Source organism: Panthera tigris, chromosome D1, assembly GCF_018350195.1.
Source record: "Panthera tigris isolate Pti1 chromosome D1, P.tigris_Pti1_mat1.1, whole genome shotgun sequence".
NCBI lineage: Eukaryota > Metazoa > Chordata > Mammalia > Carnivora > Felidae > Panthera > Panthera tigris.
In genome coordinates, this window is record NC_056669.1 from 48,086,167 (window position 1) to 48,112,403 (window position 26,237).

General features: G+C 36.6%; 1 protein-coding gene across 2 annotated transcripts in view; it reads left to right on the forward strand.

Moving 5' to 3' along the window:
* Positions 1-26,237, forward strand: part of LOC102972156 (disks large homolog 2) — a 768,935-nt gene that overhangs the window by 198,152 nt on the left and 544,546 nt on the right. For both annotated transcript variants that reach the window (XM_007078972.3, XM_042959513.1), the window contains exon 5: positions 25,919-26,088. In XM_007078972.3, the coding sequence (XP_007079034.1) occupies positions 25,919-26,088 (170 nt within the window). The remainder of the gene's footprint in view (positions 1-25,918; positions 26,089-26,237) is intronic.

Genomic DNA, 26,237 nt, shown 5'->3' on the forward strand with positions numbered 1-26,237 from the left:
TTAATTTCTATTTAATAATATATTTACCATGCACATTATTAAGAATTGATTTTCAGTTTCTCAGCATTTTAAACAACTGGAGATCTTTTAGAAGACATTGTTGACCTTGTTTTTTATACTTTCCTTAGGATGTATTTCTAGTAGAATTTCAGGACCAAAAACTTATGAGCATTTTAAAGAATTTTGACACATATTGCTAAGTTTCTTTCCAGAGAGATTGTACTAAATTTTACTTCTACCAGCAACGTTGAAGAAGGCCTATTTTATGATATGTTGTTGGTATTGTATGCGCTTACACATATATAATTCTGGGCTGTTTGCCAAGGCAAACAATGGTATATTTGCTTGCTTTACTTTGCATTTATTTGACAGTTAACAGTAAGATTGAACTTTTCAAAAATGTTATTAGTCATTTGTATTTTTTCTTCTAGAAGTAGTGATTCAAATTGGATAACATTACTTATCTTTAAAGTAAGAATATTTTAGAAAGAACGTTAAGTTTTCTTCCAGAGAAAAATAAATATATCTCCATGCTTTGGGGAATGATTTTTATTTCTACTTTTGTTTCTGAACCATAAAGATGCCCTTTGTGTGGCTTCAAGTCCCTGGATTGCTGCAGACCAATATTGATCTGTCATCCTAGGGAAGAACTATCACATGACAGCCACCGTTTGGCGATGCAGCAATGACATTTTACACAACAGTGCATTTATTAAACCCATCTACAGCACAAAAGCAGCATGTAGTAGCAGGCAGAAAGGATGGCTGCTTGCCAGTTTCCTGACAAGTGACACAATTTAATCTCTCAGCCCTTAGCACAATAATTCCTATTCCCAGACAAGACCAAAAAAAAAAAAGTTTTCTTTAAATCATTTCTTCATTTGTTCCTTCCATGTCTGTTTTTTGTTAAGGTTGGCTTTGTCTTTATAAAATCCAAGACAACATATGTGCTGATTTCAAGAAAGAATAATATTGATCACATTGAGGTTTGACTATATTGACCAAAGTTCAGAGGTTGAGGATCAGTGTTTCAAGAATACAACTCCTGTGTATAAACTACAGCATTGTCCTTTTGGCTGTCATTTGGTAATTTACTCTCTGATTTTTTTCATTAATTCATATCCATTAACTCACTGGTGATTTTAAAATAAGAAAATGAGAAAAAGAGAGGAAAGGGAAGAAAGGAGCAAAGGGAAGGAAAAAAAAAAAAAGAAAAAAAAAATGGTGATCACCAGCAGCTGAGGACAACATATAACCCTGTAAGTGGAAAAGACAAAGCTAAACTTAATTTCTGTGCAATTGAAAAACACCAAGCAGAAGAAAGAGAGCAACCTCCAAGCATAATTACACCCAAGACCCACTTTTAGATTAAGGAAATAGAAGACTTCCAGTGAGTAAAACTGCATAAGAGATTGCTAAATTTTTAGAGTACCAGTGAACTTTCAAGATTTTGGATGATTGCAGATTAAGACCTCATGCAAGTCCACCATCAATTCCCACCACCACATAACCCAATTGATTATTGCATGCAATGACTATGACGAAGCTACATTTTTCAAAGACAAAGATTCTCAGTGTCTTCAAAACTATATAAACTCTTCTTTCATTATTGCTTTGGGGGTAAAGCAGGACATAAATCCAACTGTTACCCTGAACATCTTCATTAGAAGAAAAGCATCATTATTTAGTCCAAATGATACCAGCACCCTCCTTAGAAAGAAATATGGGGGGAAGAAGACCTCAGTGGACTCATTTTTATGGATTATTTCCTTTCATATCTTCCTGTAGGAATAATAGGTGTGAGATGCAACATCCCTGTGTCCTTTGATTTTATCAATATTATCAGCCCTGAATGTATTTTGACAACCTGCTTAGACAATAAAAAAACAATCACCTAGCAAGTGGTTCCATGGTGACTGGTAATGACAAGTCCCCAACAATTTAGAACTACACAGGAACATTTCTAAGCAAGAATAATTTTAGCTACATAATTGGTTGAACACCAGGTACCCATATATAGTCTTTCATAGCTGGAACAGCATCTCCAACAATTTTCCTGTTTTGGTCAACTGTTATGTAATCTAATAAGAGAAATCCTTCAATTGGCTAAATGAAATGGTTTTATGGTAAACATACCTCCCCCACTTTTTTTTTAAACAAATTGTGCCAACTCTTCTAGCTATCCACAAGCAAAAGAATTAAGTTGGACCTCTACCTTATACCACACATAAAAATTAACACTATGTGGATCACAAGAGTAAATATTAATGGGTGACCTTGAATTAGGCAGTGGTTTCTTAATATGATAACAAAAGCAACTTAAGAAAAAAAACAGATAAGTTGGATTTCATCAATATTAAAAACTTTTGTGCTTCAAATAACATCACCAAGAAACCCATAGAATGAGAAAAATATCTGTAATAGTACATTTGATAAGGAATTTGTATCCAGAATATATGAAGAAATTTTATGTCAACAATACACAAATAACCTAATTAAAAAATCAGTAAAGAATTTTGTGTTAGTTTCCCATTCCTTTTTTTTTTTAATGTTTATTTATTTTTGAGAGAGAGAGACAGAGCATGAGTGGAGGAGGGGCAGGGAGAGAAGGAGACAGAATCTGAAGCAGGCTTCAGACTCTGAGCTGTCAGCACAGAGCCCGATGTGGGGCTCAAACTCACTGACTGCGAGATCATGACCTGAGCCAAAGTCAGATGCTTAACCCACTGAGCCAACCAGGCGCCCCCTCCTATTTCTGCTCTAACAGATTATCATAAACTTAGTATCTTAAAATAACGCAAATTTACTATATTACAGTGCTGGAGGTCAGATATCCAAAATCAGACTCACTGAAATAAACTCAAGGTGTTGCAGGGAAGCTCCAGAGGATAATTGGGAGAATCCATTTTCTTGTCTTTTCCCACCTTTTTAAGGTCCATGGCTCTTAACACGTTCCTCCATCTTCCAAGAGCATCAGTCCAGTCTTTGCTTTTGTCATCATATATCTCTTGTCTAACACTACTGCCTCCTTCGTATAAGAACTCTTGTGATCGCATTTGATTCACCCAGATAATCCAAGATAATCTCCCTGTCTTAAGATCCTTAATTGAATCAAATCTGTAAATTTCTTTGATCTATAACAGTGCATTCCCAGTTAAGATATTAGGTCTTGAACTTTTTTATAGGGAATGGGATTATTCTGCCTACCATAAATTTGAACAGATTATTTCTTTAAAGAAGATATACAAATGGCAAATGAGCACATGAAAAGATGTGAAACATTATTCATTAGGGAACTGCAAATCAGAACTACAGTGAGATACCACTTTACACCCAGTAGAATGGCTATAATCAAAAAAGATAGATAATAACACATGTTAGCCAGGATACAGAGAAATCAGAACCTCCATGCACTGTGGGTAAGAAGGCAAAATGGTACAGCCACTTTGGAAAATAGTCTGTCAGTTCCTCAAAAGTTAACAGTTACCACATGAATGGCAATTCTACTCCTAAGTATATATCTGAAAAGAATTGAAATTTATGTCCACACAAAAACCTTTTTTATAATATTCATAAAGTATAAACAACTCAAATATCTAGTACTAAATGATAGAGAAATAAGTTTGGTATACCCATGCAAGGGATATTATTCTGCCATGATAAGGAATAAAGTACTGTTACATACCATATCATAGATGAAACTTGAAAACAGTATTCTGTGTGAAGGAAGCCTGATACCAAAGGCCACATATTGGACACTTTTTATTTCTATGAAGTGTAGAATAGAGAAATTGATATAGGTAGAAAGTAGATTAATGATTGCCAGGGGCTGATACGGGATTTTTGGGGTATGATGAAAATGTTTTAAAATTAGATAGTGCTAATGATTGTACAACTATATGATTATACTAAAAATTAGTGAATTGTACACTTTAAAAATCCATATTTTAAAATATGGGGATTATATCTCAATAAAGCTTTTACTTAAAATATCCAGTCCTTATTTTCTAGCATAAAATATCTATTATTTACAAATATGAAGTTTTTTTCTTCTAGTTTTAGCAAGCTCACGACTTCTTCACATTGCTATCAAGATACAGAAATAATTCATTTGAGGTTCCATGATTTAGGAAAGTTCTTTTAGGAAATAATCTCTTCACCAAAGAGAGAGTACCTGTGGTTTGGGCTCCATGCCTGTATGGTCAAAGTAATCTCTAAAATAGGCAAATATCACACCATGTTTCCATTTCCTAACAAAACTAACCGATATTTGACCTTCTGTGCCAGCTGCTAAAACATCAACACTTCCGAAAAATTATGTGACAAATAAAGGTTTTATTTTCAGAAGCCACAAACAAATCACTAAGTGCTTTAAAATTTAGGACGATTAATTTAGACTGAGTTTTATAAAGTTCAGTTATCCAAATATACTTTTGGAAGAAAAAACCTTATTGATCCTGGCAAAGGAACAATAGTATTGTTAAAACATAGATGTGATGGTTCACATCCCTTAAGACTAGCTCCATGAGGCTCTAAATATTCTGATGTAATTCTAGTCCCTGCTTTGTTTATAGAAAGCAATTTCTGGCACTGTTTGTAGATCTGGACTCAAACACCCAGTTCAGACTGAAAGTTAACAAGATGCACTGCTCTAGTGAAGGACAGAGACAGACCTGGGGATCTCTGCCACTAACTTGCTGGGAGACCTTGAGAATGGTACATAATCTTCATGATCTCAGCATCTTTCTCCCTTAAACTAGTATAATAGAAGCTCTTTGGGAATTTTCTGTTTCAAAGTCAAATTTTTATCGTTTGACTTTTTTTGACTGAGACATTCAAAATGCTGTTATAATGGTCAGAAAATCAACCCTTTGTTTTGATTAAATCTGTAGATCTGAGAACACGCAATCTTTATTACATTCTGAAAGCAAAGAGCTGGTCACAACTTTAAATGCTGATAAAGTACTTGTTATTATTTATTCCTAATAGTCTCCCAAGAAGGCATGTTGTCATTCTAATATTCGGAAACTATATTTGATATTGATTTTAGTAAATAGCTATTTGGGATCTAGACCAAAACAAAATAGTTTAGGGTGAGGTGGGCAAGGCACTCCAACTAACCCCTCGTTCCTAGTACAGCAGTAATTTTCAAGAATAGTTTTTCTGAACAGTTACAAATTACATTATTTGGAAAGGCCTAATAATGTGGTAAGCTTTTGCAAGCATCAAGTTATTACACATTAGATTAACACTTAGATGCCAAAGTCATTAAGATGTTAGAGCTGCTTAATATTCATTTAGCTCCTATGCAGGAAATATGGTAACAGTCAAATGGAGACGTATGTATCGTCACCCGAGTGAGGTTTATTTCTCCAGCTCTACGGTCCACGCTGGGCAACATATACTGACAAGATATCCCTCCACGTTCCCACCCCCTCCATCTACCCACCTCTGCACATTTTAGTTTCCCAGAGGAAGCTGGGAAACCAGGTTAGAGTTTAGAATGTAAGACTCAGAGTTCTGCCCCAGGAAATCCACATAGGGCAAGCAGGCCCCAGTTTGAAGCCCCTCACTGGCCTTTTCTCTTCCTGCTGCCAGCTCATGCTGTACCAAAAGGAAGGTGGGGATATGTCTGTGACACTACACTTTGCACATCCAAGCTTCATCCACATCTCCTGCAAATAGTCATCCTTCCACTGCTTTTCGGTCTAAGGTTGTGCACGAAGGCTATACCATCAGTCCTTAGGAACTTGAACTTGGAAAGTGATTTCTGCAGCCACTCTAAAGTGGGCTGGAGTCAAGGAATTCTAGGGTATGTCTCTTGTGGGAGAAGGGAAGTCTATCCTAAGTGGTCACCTTCCCTAGGCCTTATGAACACCCCATGAGGTGATCATTAGTGGATATTAATTTCTTAAAAGTTAGTTGCAGATACAATAATGGAAACATGTTACTGAATTTTGGGGCCCAGTAAAAATAAAATGAACAGGATATGTATATTGGTAGAGTTCTTGGCTTTTAGGATATCTCATATTAAATTTTTTAGAAGTGGCTGTTGGCCTCCACCCCATTTTACAGAGAATACGTTTTGCTTTGTCTTAATGATAGAACATTTATTTGCTTTAGATGACTTAGTTATTTTCTTGATAACTAGATTTGAAAAAAGAAAACATGGGAATCTCTAAACCACCTTAAAATCCCACCCTTCTATATGTCTGAAATCTCATGTTACCTATTCAATGTTCAGTTTCCTATTACATCTAACACTATCCCTTACCCATAATAAACACTTGGAACTAATAAGGGCTGCCATTTATTAAGCCTATTCCATGAGTTTATGTAGGCTCAAAGAGATTAAGTTACAAGTGGCCAAGCCAAAATTCTAACAGTCTGTCCTCCAAAATCCATGTTCTTCCTTCCACAGCACATGACTGCAATTATCTGCAGATGAAAAACTGAACATATCGTTAAGAGTTTATGAACACAGAGCCATTCAATATCCCATTAGTTATAGTGTCAAAAGTTAAAAGTGCAAACATACCTAAGTGACACCCAGCTTCTTTAGGCTCTTCAGAAAATGGCTGATTGGATTGGGTCGGAGGTCTAGTCATTATGCAATTCTTTATAAAAGGAACATGGTAAAGATGAAATAATTTTTATTTTGAAGATAATGTAGTTCTCTGATTTGGAAATAATGCATGCTTACAATAGAAAATTTGGGAAATATAGATATTTATAAAATAAATTAGAATTATTCATGATCCTATCACCAAAAGGATCAATTTTTTATATTCCTTCATATTCAGTACATACTTTTATATAGTTGAACTTTTTATCCCTCCTTTTTCATTTACTATCATAACATAGGCATTTCCTTGCATGAAAAAATACTTTACAAACATTATTTTAGATAGGTGCATAGTTTCATGCCATATAGGTGTAATATTATTTTATTTTTACCATGTTTTGGATATTTAAATTGTTTATTACATTGTAGTGAACATCCTTGTAGAAGGGAGTTAAAAATCTGGCAGATACTAGAAAAAAACAGGTTAACTATTCTTAGGTTCATAGTTATCACGTATTTCTGGGTTTGAAATGTTTGAAAACTGGCTCTAGTATTCCTTATTATAGTTTTGTTTTGTTTTGTTTTGTTTTTTGTTTTAAATCATAGACCAGAAGTTTTCTTTTACATTATAGCTGAATGAGTTAGGAACAACAGTTTTTACTGGGTAAAACCAAGCTTCTGGAGAGGTATTAACATCCAGCTTCAGTATCACTGTAATACTCTGAGCCAAGACAATTTACAAGTCAACCTCAGGTGACCTTGAATTGATTGGTAAAGACCCAGGATTTGGGCCCAAATCATTTTGAATTATGCAAGTTAGTCTGGTATTTAGAACACAGACATCAGGGACATAATTTATAATCTATAATACCTGTTACTAATTAAAATGTTGGTATTATTTCCCTTCTATTCCTACCCTCCATTAACTCCTTTAAATATTACAGTGTAATTTAGTAGTAAATTACTAAAGAGAAAGGCAGGACCATTAGGGGGCAAAAAAAAAAAAAAAAAAAAACAGTCAATTCTTCCTTTCAGAAAACAATAAATTAAAGAAGGAATTGTTAGCTGGTTCCTTTGTTTATGTCTTTGCTAAAGCATAAATGAACTTTAATATTCATTATCCCAGGTATGTATTATTATAAAATTACATATATTTTCAAGCTTCATTGGAAGGTACCCTAGTGACTAATCTGTTGTGCTGGGTGTGAGAACAGCATAGTTGCTTTATGTGCCATAAACTCATGTCCTTGCATTCCCAGTTCTCTGACATTCAGATTGGGCCACCCAACATGCAGATCTGAGTTAGAAAAGAATGTGGGCAGAGCCGTTTTTGTATGAATGTGGGGAATGGGAGGAGGTAGCCTCCAGATTTTCAGTGTAGGGGAGTGAGGGATCTTGACTGAGCTGCTAACCACTGTCATCAACTCCAATGACACTCACTGAAGTTGGGAAATTGAGTGAAGTGACTAATGTAAGGAGTAAAGCAAATATTTATTACACTGACACTGAGCCTTCCATTTTACTCCCAGACTTTTGTTATCTGCTTGTCCTTATAAGTATTTACTGAGTATTCTGCTATATATCAGACACTTGGAGCTGGGATAAAGCAGGAAACAAGAAAAGCAGGATCTGTGCTTTCGGTACTCTATCACAGTAAACATAGAGCCAAAATTAAGTGTTATTATAAGGACGTTCATAAGCTTGAAAGGCTGTAGTGGCATATGACCTAACATAGTCTAGGGTATCCAGTGGAAGCCTTGCAGAGACGAGGTATGTAATCCGAGACTTGACAAGTGAGTGCTAGCCAAGATAGAAGGAGTACAGTCTTCAGGCAGAGAGAACAGGTCCATGTCCAAAGGCCTGAAGGGGAACAGGGTAGAGGCCACTGGCACTAGAGCTGGTGAGAGAGGGAAGACAGGCCCAAGATGAAAATAAAGAAGTGCACATGAGAAATCAGGCAGATAGAGTCTTGATGCCTTAGTAATTTGTTCTTATCCTTCTAAAAGCATCATGAAACTTTGAATGTTTTGATGAGACAATGGCTGAACTAAATTGTTAGCTATAACCATTACTCTGATTGCTGTGGAGGTCTGGCTCGGCTGACAAGAGTACATGCAGGGAGAACAGCTTAGGAAGCTATTACAGTAATTCAGGTGATGAATGGTAAGAGTTTGGACTAAGATGCTCACAAAAAGAGCAAAGTAGACAGATTCTGAAATATACTTAAGGAGTAAATTTGATAAAGCTTAATGACTAATGGGAGTTGGATGTGAGAAAAAAACTGTATTCCTCCAAAATAAAAGTGCCTTCTCTGTCTGGGACCCCATATCATGTGCTGTGTGCACAGCATCCTTATTTTCATTAAGTTTACCATCTAGTAGAATTATTGGAATGACTTTGAGGTAGGGAACATGAGAATTGGTAAAGGCTAGTGGAGAGGCAAAGTTGGAAGATACGTTTAATAGTTCCATTTTGAACAGTATTACATTTAAGATGCCTACAGGGAATTCCAGTCGACATATCACATAGACAGTTGAACATACAGATTGGAAACTCTGAGAGATCTGGCTGGGAACATTAACTGTGAATCTTTGAGACCAAGGAATTAAGAGATTGCCTTGAATATGTACAGAATGACAAAACGTAACCACCTAGGAAGTAGCCTGCCACTTCATACTGATTCTTTGTTACCACCTTTCCATTTATAATTGCTCTTTTCCTATTTTACAAAAGAAAGGTCTATGTCTTACCCATCCCCAATCGTACTTTGGCTCTATTTACTATTTAGTACTATTTCACTACTAATTTAACAGTATTATTTTACTGCTAGATATAAAGAAACAGTCTGAAATATTGTTGCTCAGGATGAGGAAATCAATGACTTTAATCAATGAAGTTAATAATTGGGTCATTAATTATGTAAGGTATGTGGTTTCCCATTTTTTTCTCTTAATGAAATTGAAAGGGATTGTTATCTGACAGATTATTAAAATAGTTTTAATGATAGATTAAGGGATTTGAGGTATTTTACTTGAAAGGAATTCAAAGTTCTCATTCCATTCCCATCTACTTGTTTTTGTGAGCAAGTTTTTCTCAGCACTTAAATTCTTAGAAATGAAAAATAGGAAAACTGAATCTTGTCGTATTCTACCATTAATTTATATTCATCAATGGAAACATGAGGTAATTTTAAAGTGCTTCATTTACTCCATCAAGAAATGAATCCCAAGTACAATTGCATTTTTATCAGTTTTAGATTTGTACATTGAAACTTCAGAATCTATTTTGGTTATTTTCTTTACTTGTTGTTGTTGTTGTTGTTGTTGTTGTTACTATTTTATTTTAGAGTGAGAACACACAAGAGGCGAGGGAGACAGAGACAATCTCAAGCAGGCTCCATGTTCAATGTGGAGCCCAATGAGGGGCTCGATCCCATGATGCTGGGATCGTGACCTGAGCCACAATCAGGAATTAGACATTCAAACAACTGAGCCATCCAGGAGCCCCTTTATTTAGGTTATTTTCATCAATTGTTTATTATTAATAATTATCATTATAAACTCAGAATTTTTTTTAACATTTAGAGGCTTATATCACAAGAAGTTTGAAAAAAACATAGGATTTATATGTGTGCATGCATTTTTGTTTTATATAAGTATGTTAGGGTGATCCACATAAGATGTTCTAACATAGAATATAATAGGATAAAATTTGAGGGACATGAAATGAAAGCATCAGTTCAAGGGGAAAAAAAGAAAGAAAATGTACAACTTCTCCAAAAGTGCATATAAATTTATATTTTAAATTTGTGATCATGGATTTCAAATTAGTATATATTTACAATCCAGTATATAAATTTGAAGTAATGATGTCACAGTTGAAAATAAAAGTTTACAATTCAAAATAGGCCAGAAATTAAATCATTTGTTATTATTTAAACTTATGATGAAAAAATAGATATCAACTTAAAGCATGCAAAACAGAGCATAATTATGTTTTTACTTTTGTTTTCCATGTATACAAACCTATAGATTGGAAGAGAACTAAAATGAGGATGTAAAAAGGGGTGATCAGAGAGGCAGGGAAATAAGCAGGAGGGTCACAGAAAACAGGAGAAGATATTTTAAGGAAGGAGTAAGCAACTGGCTTCAACACTGGTGTAAGATCAACTAAAATCAGGACTAAAGAGATTGTATTACATTTGGCCAAAAACAGATGACTTGTGAATTTAGTAGGAATATTTTCTGTTTTTCTTGGTAAGGGCATTGCAAGGAGACTAGATTTGAATAAAGAAAGAATGGGAATAAAGAAAGAATGGGAAGGAAGAAATAGAGAATATATGTAAACAGCTCATTTAATAAATTTGGTTTGTAAAGAGGAAAGAGGAGAGTAGCCAAGATATCAAGTTCATGAAAACATTTTCAAAAGATAAGAGATACCAAAACATTTTGAATGTTCAGAGAATGGGTTAGATATAGAGATAGGGTTTAAGGATACAGGATATAAAGAGATTAAATGATCAGGTGAGATCTTTAAAAAAAACAAGTGAGTTGATGGACCTTTGGTATCAGAAAGGAACTTTCTCCACTGTAATAGGAAGAAACAGAAGAACATGGCCTTGCATGTAGTAAAGCAGGTAAATTCAGTATCATAAATTGAGGAACTTTTCATCAGATAGTTTCTTTTTCTCTCTTGGAAGTATCAAACAAACTTAGGTGCTGGAAGTGACAGAAGAGAAAAAAAAACAGTCGGGGATGATCATTACACAACAAGGGATAGCAAGCTGACCAGGGTGTTTGGAAATCATGAAGGTATAGTGATTCATGTAATTCATTGATTTTCTTCAGCACTTCAGTGTTCAGCTTCTCTGGAAGAGGCAATGAGGGAGATGGAGGGTTGGGTTCAATCAGGATTGGAGTTTTGCCAGACAGTTGTAACAGAAGGACCAAGTGACAGCAGCATAAACAGGAGTGATAAATAGCAAGGAAATAAGACCAGCAGCCATAAGATGAATGTATAATTTTTATTTCCATATTTTATCTACTGTGTGAATTTGAGTAAGGTTACTTAACTTGCCTAAGCCTTAGCTTTTCCACTTGAAAATGTAGAAATATTTGCATGGCATATTTCCAGGCTTTAAGAATAAAAACAGGTAATATTGTTGAAGTGTTTTATAAACACTGTTTCTGGAGGTTACTACATCTGTTGTCATAGGAGTCCCAGAAAATGCGTAGTTTTGCTTTTAAGTCTCTTTCTGGTCTCCTTCATCTTCTGGAAGCTCCTCTTCTCTGCTGCCCTGGTGGCTATGGTCTCCTTCAATAAATTCTTCCATAAAATTACCCCTCATAGAGTCCCCTAGTCTTCCTGTGCTCTAAAATAAGTCCCATTTTCTGCATGGAGAGTCATGCATAATGATAGGTAGCAGTTGGTTTACTTGTATTTTCAAAGAGAAAATTATGAATTCAAATGAAACCCACTTACTGAAAGAGAGAAGATATCTGCCAGCAAAGGTACCCTACTCGGTGCCCTTAGCCCTTCTGGTTGCCATCCCAAGCCTCTGAGTTTGACCTTCATAGTTGAGAACAAGTATAAGGACTAAGCATACCATTTGCAAACATACCAATTCAACCATTAAATCAGGGAGTGCTATTTCTGGTTTATGGGATCACAGAATAATACCAGTCTGAAAATGTGTCATTAGTTTTCATCACAAAATTAATTTGAATTTACTTTATGAAATATGATTTATCCTAGGAAGAGATGAGGGGTATGGGTATTATGAAATCATATAAACAATAACAGCTGATTATTGCAACTTAGAAAAGGTCAAAAACAGCATCACTAATCATCTACCCTCAAAAATTACTACCTCTGAGCAATTTAGCATTATGTGCTGTATAGAAAATTGCTCATAGCCTTTGCCAGTACTAAATAATTCTGATAATTATGGGTTTGAATTTAAGAAGGTCTTTGAGCTAGAGTTCAAATCTGGATAGCAAGATTATACATATTTTATTGTTGACAAACCCAATCCAAGTTAGGTAGAACTACTGTTTATTCATTCATCCCTTCATTAATTTATTTGTTATTCAACTATTTTTTGAGTGACTGCTAGGGCTTGGCACTGTCCTAAGCATTAAGAATAAAATGGTCAACAAGACAAGGTTCCTGTTCTAAGGAACTTACATTTTTGTCTGTTGGGCAGAAAATAAATAAATATACAAAATATCACAAGTAATAAGTGCTATGAAAAGACTAAAGCAGAGTGATGTAGAATGAGTACTACGTGGCTACTTTAGATTGGGTGCTCAATGAAGGCTTCTCTAAGAAGATGGCACTTAAGTTAAGATCTTAATGACAAAAAGGAGCTATCCAAGCAACTATGAGGCAAGACTTTCAAAGTTGAAGGAACACTAAGATCAAGTGTCCCAAGGCAGAGTTAAGCTAAGCACATACTTAAATAAATAAATAAATAAATAAATAAATAAATAAATAAATAAATAAAATAGAATCAGTGTGGTTAGAGTGAAGGGGACAAGGTGGAGCCAGGGAAAAGATGAGAGCACAGGAAGAAATGGGAGCCAGGTAAGGCATGTAAGACAGGTAAGGGGTTTGGATTTTATTTTACAGGATATAAGAAGAGGTTGGAGGGCTTAAGCAAGGGGTGAGTGATAGCATCTGATCTAAATTTAAAAGTCAGCTACTCTGGCTTCTATGTAGAGAACATATTCTAAAGAACAGGAGTAGAACCAGTGAGCTAATATGTCCAGGTAGAAGTGGTGGTGACTTGGACTGGGTAGTAGTAGTGGAAATGTAGAGACAAGGGTAAGTTGGGATCTATTTTGGAGTTAGATTGATTCTACTGACGGATTGGAGTTAGAGTTGAGGAGAGAAAAGGAACAAGGAAAACTGAGTGGATAGTGGAGGCTTATTGTGTGAGGGGCAATGCCAGCCACTGGTGATAAAAAAGAGAACAGTAGAGACCAGAGTTCTTCATTCCTAGAGCTTGTGTTCTAGTGGGGAGAAATCTAATAGATAAGAAAACAAATGAATTAAGTTAGACATGTATCTTATTTGTTATTGAACTGTACAAATGCTGAAAATTGTTTCTTTTTAACAATGAATTTACTCACTGTGAGATTTAATATTTACAGTTTTAAGAATCTTTAAAGATCCTGACAATTTCCTCTTAAATATTTTATGCATCTTATAAACTGCCAAAATCACTTACCATCAGATAATGTATATTTGCTCTGTGTAAGTAGTAGTATATAGAACATCAACTGGTTCATAAGTTACTGCACACACCCCATGGGGGAACATCAAGGCACAGCTTTTATGTTCATGGTAAGTGAAGAGCAGTTCAAAACAAGGGGCAAGACTGCAAGCAGTTTGCCACATAATGTACTTGAATTCTTGCTTAGGGTTCAATTCTCCTCATTCCATCAATTAAGCTCCAAGAATTATAATAATCATAAGAATAGCAGGGCACCTGGGTGGCACAGTAAGTAAAGCATCTGACTTCTGGTCAGGTCATGATCTCATGGTGGGTGAGTTCGAGCCCCATGTCCAATTCTATGCTGACAGCTAAGAGACTGGAGCCTGCTTCAGATTCTGTGTCTCCCTCTCTCTCTCTGTGCCTCCCCTGCTCATTCTCTCTCTTTCTCTCTGTCTCTCTCTCTCTCTCTCTCTCTCTCTCTCAAAATAATAAATAAACATTAAAAATATTTTTTAAAAAGAATAGTAAACAAAAACTTGAAATTAAAACTTCAACCCTAAAGTTTGGAAGACATAGTTAAGCTAGAACTAGTCTTGTATTTAAGAGATACAGGCTGTTGTCCTTGTGATGTGATTTAGGGTTTCCTTGTCAGTCTCCTTCTCTCCACGCCCATGTCACGGGCCATCCATACCTTTCTCATTCACCACTGTGTCCTTAGTGCCTGCACAATACCTGGCCCTATGTAGCAGATGCTCGGTAAGTGTTGAATGAACGTGCATGTTTGTGCATATTATATTACATCTCTCAACTAATATTTGAGATTTTATCTTTGATTACTTGCTTTTTTTTATGTTTGTATCTTGCCCTCTTGCCAGAGTTCTTTTTTTAATGCAAATATGCTTGTGAATGATAGCTTGTTTCTTACAGTGATTATATTTCAGTTGATTATATTTATAGAGGAGAAACAAGAGGACATAAGACACAGCATTCTCATGGGACAAGGTCACTGGAAAGGATGAGGAAAAGTATGGATACTGGCAGCAAAGATGTCATTGACTAACTTCCCCGATTTTAAAATTCATTCATTTATTTATCAAACATATATTCACTGCCAGCTCTGTGCCAGGCACAATGCTAGATACTAAAGTTATAAAAATGAATTTAAGATAGAATTACTCTCCTCAAGTGACTCATGATTTATAGTTAGAGATAAAAGTTTAAATAAAAAACTTCCTCCTTTTCCTTACCTCCCTCATCCAACCCATCAGCATGCTTAGTAGGTTTGAAATAGCCCTCTCATCTCTTCTCTTAGCTCTATCCTGATTGCCTCTGCTACTGGTTTAATCCAGGCCACCATAACTTTATCAGGATTATACAATAGCATCTTAAAACAATCCTTGCTTTATTCTACCCCAACTCCATCTCCAAAATATAATCAAGTCTCCATAATCTCCACACTGTACCTGGAGAAATTGTTCTAGAACACTATTCTAGCTAAGCACTACAACGGCTTTCATTGCCTTTAGGTTCAAGTCCAGTTCCTAAGCATGCTTTATGAGGCCTTCAAGACTCCATGTGTGCTCCTCAACTCACTAGCCACTAAGCTATTCCAGGAACACATCTCTCTCTATTCACCTGGCTAACTTCTATTTGGCCTTCAGGTCTCACCTACCTCAGTTGCTCCAAGAAGTTTTCCTTGGCCTCTCTACACCAGATAATGTTCTCTCATTATGTGCCCCTCCAGCATCCTCTGTTGCTGTTGCCATAGCACTTAACATACTGAAATTTAATAGCTTGTTTTTCTATATTCCCTCTTAAACCATAAAGCTGCTTCAGAATTGGCATTAGTCTTAGAATGGGTAAGGTTTTCAGACAAATGTAAAGTCTGAAGTTGCCTATTCAGGCAGATGGACAGTCCTGAACTATGAACTTGCATGATGTTTGAAGAAACTATTAATGATACAACAGACAGTGCTGAGTAGGTGAATAGAAACCAGACTGTAGAAAGACCTGTTTGTTATGTGAAGGTCTTTGGGCTTTATCCAAAAAGGCAGGTGGACTCAATTTATGTTTCACCGAGTTCCAGGAGTAGCACTACCCCTGGCCCACAGGAAGCCTTTATGTAAATTAGGAAAAAAAATACCCGCTTTAGCAGACCCAGACCAGCACCAGGGCACTCACTTGACTTGAACAAAGGGCTTCCCCTGGATTTCTCTCAGTACTAACTAGCTCAATCATATACAGTACCCTGACTCTGGATTCCTCAGAGACCTCTGAGAGGTAACAAATGAGGGCTTTTCATCAAGCTGCACTTGATACCTATCCCTTCCCAATGCAGAAGTTACAGAAACTGCTTTTGTTACATACAAAAAGCTTAAGTATACATTATATGGCTACTTAGTAAGATTTCATTTGAAGAAAGGGCCTCTTTGCTTTGATTTTCAAAATATTTGAAAATCTGTGGGGAATGGAGGGCAATTAAAGACTAATAAATAGAATAAAGCAATCAGGTGTGTTTTCAGTAACACCATTCTGTCAATAAACTGGAAGATGGATTATGGGAGCAAATCTGGAAAGAAGACTAGTTGATTTTTTCCCCCAGAATCTGGTGATTAACAATAAGGGCCAAATCTTAGATAGGATAACTGAAGATAAAGAGAAAAACCTTAAATAAACAAACAAAAAGTGACATATTGGATGTGTGGTTAAGACAGCAGAACTTCCCACTTTTGGTGATGGCATAATTTACCTTGATAGAGAATAAAAATGACATACAGAGTCGTTTGTTGGGAAAAGATGAGGATAATTTGTCATTCCTCTCCATTTGGACATGAACTCCAGACTTGCAAGTAGAGATAGATGCCAGGATGAGCTGACCTTGAACCTAGATTTATAGAACCCAAGCCAGAAGAGAATTGTAGCATCACTGAACCCAACTGAAACGAGAGTGGGGGTGGGGGGTGGGAAATGACTTACTTAACTGGAAAGTGGCAGAATCAGGATTAGAATTCACATCTGATTTATAACTCAATATTCTTCCCAAAATACCATGTTTTTTGTAGTTCTCAACTTTTCACTGAAATTATCATCAATATCATTAAACCCCATCTAATTAGAATGAGATGTATAATTATGAAGTTCATATAAGTTGATTCATATCAACTTCTGGGATTGGAACAGGTTTGAGTAGAGGAAAACAGGAAATCAAATCTAACGTTTAAAAATATATTTCCTAATGTGTATACTTGCTTTAGGTTCTGTGGGGGGGTGGGTACCAAGTCAATCTGTAGCTCTTTAATAAGAATCTATCATGTATTTACACTTTCAGCAATATGCGCAATGAGGATTTGAGTGATTAGGAAACATTTTATGAAGCTATGGATTATGAGCTTGTCCTTGAATGAGTTTGGTCTTGATTAGGTCTTCGCGAGGAAGAAAGTATCATGAAATAAAATGCAGAAGCAAGGAATGAGCTCCTTATGTTCTCAGAACAATGCCCATAAGAATTAGCTAGAATGGGATTGAAGAGGGGTCAGAGTTAGAATCCTTTCAATGATGTTCATTTGTTTGTAAGTGATAACTGTGTGCCAGACATTAGTAATGCAAAGATAAGTGGTTTTTATTTTATATGGGTTAAGTAACTTTGATTGATTGATGTTGAATTTCGAGGGAGAAGAAATGATGATAGAGATGCTTTAAAAAGTTGAAGCTGGGCTTGTGTGTCAGGATGAAGTGGAAGGGGACTACTTAACCTGGCAATTGGGAAAAACAGCTAGGAAGCTACTGTAGTGATCCAGATGGGAGGTACCAGGACCTCATTTCACGAAAATCGACGTGCACTTTTGTCTGTAGACGGATTATTGGTCTGAGTGGTCTCCAGTCCTACGATCTTTTCCTTTTGAAATTCCCATTTCATGCCTCTTTTCCATGTTTGCTCACTAAGTTACCTGGCTCAAGATTTGTTGCTGGCCTCTCTGGTTTTCTGGGAAAGTGCCGAAAAAGACCAATCACTGATGTTGAAATAGCCAATTTCTTCTCCCATTGTGTAAAGCTCTGCTCTTTCCCAGATGACAGCTGCAGAGAATCCTGCAAACATTTTATATAAGGGAAATGAAGTGGCAAATAGAGAAAAACAGTACATTCACTGTAGGGGATGGCTTCTATGCATCATAAACCTGAGTTACTCTCACCCAGAATTAGAGACAAGAACAGAAAACCTATTTTTAAAATGTAGAATGAAGTGGCTATCACTTGGTCTTTGCTGGAGGAAAAGAGGGAAAGACCAATAGATATAAAATGAGGGCTGGAAAATGGCTTACATATTGCATAGACACACAGTGTGGCAGCTGAGGTCTCCTGGCCCAAATTCCCTCAGAAACTTCATTCCAGAGAACGAAAAGCTGCAACACTGAGGGGATTGGGTCCAGATTCAGCTCAGGACTTTTACCGCAGTCAATTTGGTCTATATAAAATTGAATATTCCTGTTCATTTTAGAATGAACTGCATATAAGCCAAGTGAGTAACCCCTCAAAACCTAGTACAGTGGTATTCAGAGTATGGTCCCAGGCCAGCATGGCCAGCATCACCTAGAACTTTGTTAGAAACCCAAATCCTCTCTCCTACTCCAGACCTATTGAATCACAGACTCAGGGTGGAGCCCAGAAATCTGTGGTTTAACAAGCTCTCCACATAACTAATGCATAACAAAGTTTAAGAACCATTGATCTAGATTTTGATTTTACTTGGCTTTTCTGCTTGCCAGTATGATCCTTGACCCCACTTATGGCCAGTCAGTAGTTGGGATTCATTCTTAAACCAGTCCCAAAATTTTTTTTAACAAACCAGAAAAATGTGGACAATAGAGTGCATGACCTTTGAGATTATTTAGACATGACTTACTGTTACTATAAACCTGTTTGAGTTTCAATCTATGTTGTAAAATATATAAGCATATATATAAGCATAGTTCAGTGCTTTTATAAATACTGTATTTTTACAAATACAGTATACCCAGTTAAATTTGAGTATCAAATACTAGTAACTTTTAGTAAGTCTCAAACATGGTATAGAACATACTTACACTAAAAAAAAGTGTTTGTTTTTCTGAATAATATTATTGTTTTATCTCAAAGCCAAATTTAACAAGATCTTTTATACTCTTTATTTGCTAAATCTGCTAACCCTATTAATATGTTGCACTGGCAACTTGTGGAGGGACACTGGACCAGCCAAGTGAGCCAGGGATGACTTCCCAGAATATAAGATGAACTTGAGTTAAGTATTGAAAAGAAAATAGGCGGGCACCTGGGGGACTCAGTCAGTTAAGTGTCTGACTCTTAGTTTTGGCTCAGGTCATGATTTCACAAGTTGGTCGTGAGACTGAGCCCTGTCTCAAGCGTTTTTAAGATTCGCTCTCCCTCTCTGTCTGCCCCTCCCCCACTTTCTCTCCCTCTCTCTCTCTCTCTCCCTCTCTCTCTCTGCCCCTCCCCCACTTTCCCTCTCTCTCTTTCTCTCTCTCTACCACCCCCTCTCAAAAAAGAAAAAAATAATAAAATAATAAAAACAAAAAGAAAATAGGGAACAGTAAAAGAGATAATGCATGTTAAGCGCTGGTCACAAAGTCTGTCTATATTAGAAATTTTTGTTGGCAGGTAGTGCACATCCACCTGAACTAACTTAATTCAAAAGGGGAATGAATTTGAAAGACACATGAAGCATCTTCTCAGATTCCAGGATGAATTGGACAACAAAGCCCTGGGAAGGACATCCATGGACAGAAGTATCGTGGGGAAGCCCAGGAGGATCCCTCCAACTGTCTGAAGCCCTTGCTTCTGTCCATACATCTGCTTTATTCTCCATCTTCTTGCAGACAAGCTTTTGCCATTTCAGTCAACATGGGAGAAAATGCTGCCCAATGTTAAACTCTCAGGCTACTATTGTTTTCTATTCAGATAAAATCTGAATCTCATGGTTTCAGTTCCAAATTCCCCAAAAGAGGAACTGGCCAAACCTGACAAGTGATCCATGATCCAAGCTACATGAACTTAACACTTTTGCAACCATGTGGATATTTGTTGGAGAAAAACTACCAACAGATATTACCACATTGGCACATAGCTGATACTTCTGAAACACTAATCCTTTTCCTTTCCTGGAAAACTATTAAAATAAACTGATTTTTATTTCTTTATTCTCAGTTATAATGGACTAATAGCACCTACTGAGGTCAATATGATAGGTTAATATTTTAACATTTATTTATTTTTGAGAGAGAGAGAGAGAGCATGAGAGGGAGGGCTGGAGAGAGGGGGGAGGGAAAGAGAGAGAGGGAGAGCAAGAGAGAGAGAGAGAGAAAGAGAGAGAGAATCTGAAGCAGGCTCCAGGCTTTCAACACAGAGCCCAACATGGGGCTCAAACCCACAAACCGTGAGATCATGACCTGTGCCAAAATCAAGAGTCAGTTGATTAACCAACTGAACCACCCAGACACCCCAATAGTTGAATTTTTAAGGTGAGAAATTTCATTAATTTTAGTTGATGGTGGATTTTTAGGATTTTCAGCAAGCACTCATGTGCACTTCATAAAAGGGTGCAGGAGGAGAGCAGACAGATACAACTAAGTAAATTCAGGAAAGGTCATAATGATTTGAAGCCATTCAGATCAGCCTGGGTGTGTGTGTGGGGGGGGGTATTTATTTTTCTTTTTGCTGGCATAAAGTTCCTGTCTTTTTTAAAGTAAAGTTTTGAGTATTATTTTGTTTTTAACCTACCTTTAATGATTCTAGGAATAAAAGAAAAATAAGACCTTTTTGTTGCCTTAACCTTCAGAGCTTTTCTGGTTTCCTTATAGTTTACATGAAATCTATGGAGTCATCCCTTTTAAACAGATTCTGAGTTTAAGTGATCAATTGTCCTCTTTAGGTGCATATAGTATAGTTCCCTAGCTAGTGTTCTCCATTTGATAGTGTTTTATTATATTTCCTTCAACACATTAAACATTGATCAGGTTCCTTCATGGTGTGGCCCTTTGGTCTGTAATTAATTTATCTATTAGACCAAAAAAGGTAATAGTAAGTGGAGACACTAAAGAATAAGCCAAGTCAGTAATACCCCTTAAAAACCAATAGCTGGGGAACTGGGGTGGCTCAGCTGGTTAAGTTTACAACTCAATTTTGACTCAGGTCATGATCTCACGTTTCCTGAGTTCGAGCCCCAAGTCAGGCTCCTCAATGACAGTGCAGAACCTGCTTGGGATTCTTTCTCTCTCCCTCTCTCTCTTTCTCTTTCTCTTTCTCTCTCCCTGTCCCCCACCCCACCACCCCCACTCATGTGTGTGCACACTCTCTCTCCCTCAAAATACACTATAAAAAAATAACTGCTGCAAAGTTAAGTTTCAGACTCTGTGACTTAAAACATACTTTTGAATCAAGTCTTGCGAGGGTCTGTGTATGACTGGGTATCATTAGATGTGTGGAGTGGAGCAAGGACAGAGAGGCACAAGGTGGTGGGAAATCTGCCAAGTGCTGATCTTTAGAAGCTTTCACCACAGTTTCCATAAAGATATAGGTTGTATCAAAACAACTATTTTCTTGGGGGCAGCTGAGGACTAAAATTAAAGGGGAATTACATTAAATTTCATAAAATAAGACTTACTGAAAACCGTTTGTTTCACATTTTTCATCCCCCCAAACCCCATTCATCTTATTTCTTCCTCCCTTTCTCGTAAAAATTTTCAAAAACATTTTCGGTATCTTGACTGTAGTTCTGTCCCTTCCTCTACCTTTTGTAGCTTCTTTCCTCCACTATAATCACTTCTTACGTTTCTTAGGCAAATCGCTTATCCCTTTTTTATGAGTATAATACCTTACTGTTTGTCAGGCGCCGTACTATTTCACAGTACTATTCATCTAAATCCATGTAGCAATCTTATTATCCCTGTTTCCAGATGAAGAAATTGAGCCTTTGAGATGTCATGTGACTTGTCCAAAGCCACATAGCTCCTAAGTTCTAGAGCTGGGACATGACCCAGGTGGATCAGAGTGTGGCAAGGCCCCCAAGCCCATTGCTCATAGATTCTCTGCTGTGATATATGTCCATTATAGAACTTGGGAAGAAACACAAAAGTAGAAATATGCTTTTTAAAACATCAGTAATCTTGGTGCACCTGGGTGGCTCAGTTGGTTAAGCATCTGACTTGATCAGGTCATGATCTCACAGTTCATGAGTTTGAGCCCTACATGGAGCCCTGCATCAGGCTTTGTGTCTGCAACACGGGAGCCAGCTTTGGATCCTCCCTCTCTCTCTCTGCCCCTCCCCCACGCACACTCTCTCTTTCAAAAACAAATAAATAAACATTAAAAAAAATCTTTAATCTCTATCTACATCCACAAGGAACAAGAGCTAAAAACTCATCTTTCCTTTCAGTATTTTTAAATGCATAATGAACAGGAATTTTTACTTTTAACACAAGCATTTGGTGACCATTGTTAAGGAAATGACATTCTAAAACAAATGTATAAAGTCACTAAGCTCATTTTACAACAGAACATCATTTTAATACCCATGAAAGAGTAAGTAACACATGTTATTTCAGTTGTATCCTTAAACTGGAACATAATTTGTCAGGTATTAGTTTGCTTTTCAGTGATCCTATGTCATATTCCAGAATACTTAATTGCTTAATGGAAATTTAGGTGTGATTCTGTTGACATGTTAATGATGAAATGTTCTGTTTATTTCTAAGACATTTTCTGCAAGGATATGCAGAATTCTAAAGAAATTGAGACAGGAAAAATATTAAAATTAGCCTTTCAATCTTGGACAGTTTCATTTCACGAAATGAATATTGTAGACTTATATTTGAAACAACAAGCGCTGAAAAAATGAAACCATCAACTCATTTACATGAGTAGAGTGGGGAGGAAATGTTGTCTAACACATACCAGAAATGTGATAAAAGCTGTACTTTTTCTTTGGACAAAGCATTACTTGAATTTGAAGTTAATGATATATGTATGTTTCAAAATGAATGCAAGTGGTGGCTTTACTCACAAAGGTTATCTACTAGTAGTAAAAGCAAATTAATTTTAAATAGCTATGACTCTTTAGCCAGATGCTATTTCAAATGATGGGGAAGAAGGGAAGTTGGGTGCCCTAGTTTTCCTTGATATTCATTCCTCTCTATTTTGAGAATTTGAATATATAAACTCTGCCCCTCACACACTTTTTGGGTTTTTTTTGTTTTTTGTTTTTTGTTTTTAATTTACAACAATAAATTCTGGGAACTTGGTATCAGCATAGGCTTCAGAAAAGGGGAAAACCAGGTTGGGAATGATGTCCCTGCCCTCAACAACACTGTGACCTTGTCAGTAAATTTCATTGTCTGTAAAATGAGAATCAATATTTCATAAGTGGTTGGGGTTAAGTACCAGTAAATAAATGAAGTGACTAGAATGATATGGCACATAGCAGGCCCTCTCTCTAAAAAATTTCCATATCCATCTTGTTCACCTTTCAGTAAGTCCTTGAGCACAGCATCTTTGACTCACTGATCAATAGCGGCAGCTCTCATATGTACTGTATACTACAGGTCACACATACGCCCATGTGCATTGTCTGTCTGGTTACTCTACCCATTAACTCTGGGCACACTTACTTTCTTTTCATGAGACTGAGGTTCAAAGAGATGAAGCGTCTTGACCATGGTCACCCAGCTGGGACTCAAATCCAAGTGTTCTGAAGGCTACTCTGATGCTCTTTTCACTGCACTAAAGTTGCCTACTTCCTCCACATGTTCAGGAAAAAAAACATCTAATTTAGGCTATGATTTCCTCACCCCAGCAATTGACAATTAAGGATTCCACTATATACGAAAGGAAAAATTTAGTACAGTTTGAATAGATAGAGCATCCAGAATTTTTTTTAAATGCCAGCCCCTCCCTCCTATGGAAAGCAGTGTTTTAAGATACGATTAATATTCTGAGCATAGGATGATGGTAAACACTGTGTGTTTGCATTATCATGAGATGACAAAATTATCCACTCTCAAAGGACCAGCTGCTGTAGGGCGGCTGGCACCCATGTTGCCTACATTCTCAAAACTATTTTAATTGATAATTTTCCTTTTTTCCTTTTTTTTTTTTTTGGCAGAGAGGAAATGTATGTGCAAACCTATTAAAGCCATAGCATCTGTTATGATGAAATGACATGACTGAATCTTAATAAGTGCAATGTTACACCTCAGAATTTTGGGGTTAATCAGGGTTCTCATTGAGACAAGAGTCTCTATAACTCAGTTCCCCAAACACATATAGAAGAGTTATGGGAAAAAATGATAGAAAAATTCTTCCCATACTTTTTACATATTTTCACTACCGTGTTATAATTTTGAATTGATGTGCACAGTATACATGAAACTGTTCATCACATTAGGTGAATGTGATCCTGAGAGGAGAGAGCCCAACTTTTGAAATAGGAATACCTCAGATCATATCCAGTGTCTACCCAAATTGCTGACAGCTTTAGACAAAGAACTTGAGCTGCTTGGAACAATTCTCATTTCTATAATGTGGATGGTAAGTCTTATTCTACAAGTTTATGGAAAGGATCTAATAATTAAAATATTACAAATCAAAATTTTCAGTGCTACCAGTAACCATTTATTAGGTGCTGGTTACATACCATAGTCTGTGCTAAAGACTTACATGTACATTATCTCATTTAATCACCCCCAAAGTCTTTATTGTAGATATTACTAGTGTATTTATTTACAGATGTGAACATAGAAGCTGAGAGGCTAATTATCAGTGTTTACAAACTTAGGGTATGGAAGGCCTAATAATTGAACTTAGGCTTCTTATTTTATTGCTTTAACAACTACTTGCTAAGCAATAGATGTCCTGAGACATCAAGCACTGTGGGGAAGAAGGAAATGGGAATGGAAGGTTGGTAAGCAACCAATCGTGTTCGCTTTACCCTGGCTACCATGTAGAGAATGCATTAAAAATTGAGAAGAGAGGATCCAGGGAGAGTAGGTAGAAGGCCATACAAATAATCTTGGTGAGAGATGATGTTGACTTCAACCGGGATGGTAACAGTACAGATGAAGAAACCTGGATGCAATGCAGGTATACTTTGCAGGGAGACCTGAATGTGTGGTGGTTACAGGATAGGGAAGTCAAGCAAGGGCAGGCCCATATTTTTTACTCTTAGCAACATGGTAAAGTGAGATGGGAAATGCTAGAATGGATATTCAGAACAAAGGAAGGAAGTCTTTCTAGTCTCAAGCCTCCCACTTTTAACTATTGTTAACATTTAAACTAATTATCATAACTATAAAAGAGATTTGAAGTCCATGGGCATGTAAATATAAAACATTGGACAGCTTTATAGAAAAGTCAAATTATTCCTTCCCAAGAGAAAATGGCAAAAAGGAGAGTTTAGTGCAGAACTTACCATAATGCTTGGTTTTCAAAGTAAATACCTAAAGTAAAGATTATCTGAGATTTTCTTTGAATTTTGTGAAATTTGAACTTTAATATCTATAATACTGCTTTATAAACTAGAGGGGGAAAGAAAAAACACCAGAATATAATTTACCAACAAGCTAACATTTTTGTTTTAGGTGATCGGGTCATGTATATATTTTCTTCTTTCTACATTGTTACATTTTACACATTTTCAGAAATGACTACATATTACCTGTATAACTAGCAAATTAAAAGTTCAAGAAAAATTAATCTATAAGGTTACATTTGCTATGTCTGTATAGTCCATAGTAAGTTCTGAGAACCACGGCAATCATAACCCTCAGTTATGCAGTTAAAACCAATCAAAATAATTACATGACTGACAGAGGCCTTCAAATGTGCCCTTCTCACTGCACCATGTGCAATGCACTCCCTGTCCCAATGGACTGGAATCCCAGATGGGGTTTGACCAATAGTGCAGTCCATTCGGAAATGCCTGGAAGGCTGGGGAGTTCTTCATTTCATTTGAATTGTTTCTTCTGAATATAAAATTTTAAAATTGCTTAATTCACTCCCCCACTTCTTAAGGGTAGCTAACAATGACAATATTCTTTAAGAAATCCTCCTAGCCACCCCTAACTTTTGCCTCTTTCCCTTTCTTTCAGGGTCAATGATTGTATCTTGCGGGTGAACGAGGTCGATGTGTCAGAGGTTTCCCACAGTAAGGCCGTGGAAGCCCTCAAAGAAGCGGGCTCTATTGTCCGGCTGTACGTGCGTAGAAGACGCCCCATTCTGGAGACTGTCGTGGAAATCAAATTGTTCAAAGGACCTAAAGGTAATAAAAACATAAATGACTCACAATATGACACCATTTGACTAAAATTTATGCCATAATCCACCTATGATGTAGTCTCTTCTTTTATGTTCTGACATTCAGTGCTTACCTAGAGATTTGAAGTCCTGCAATAGTGGTTTTTACAGAAG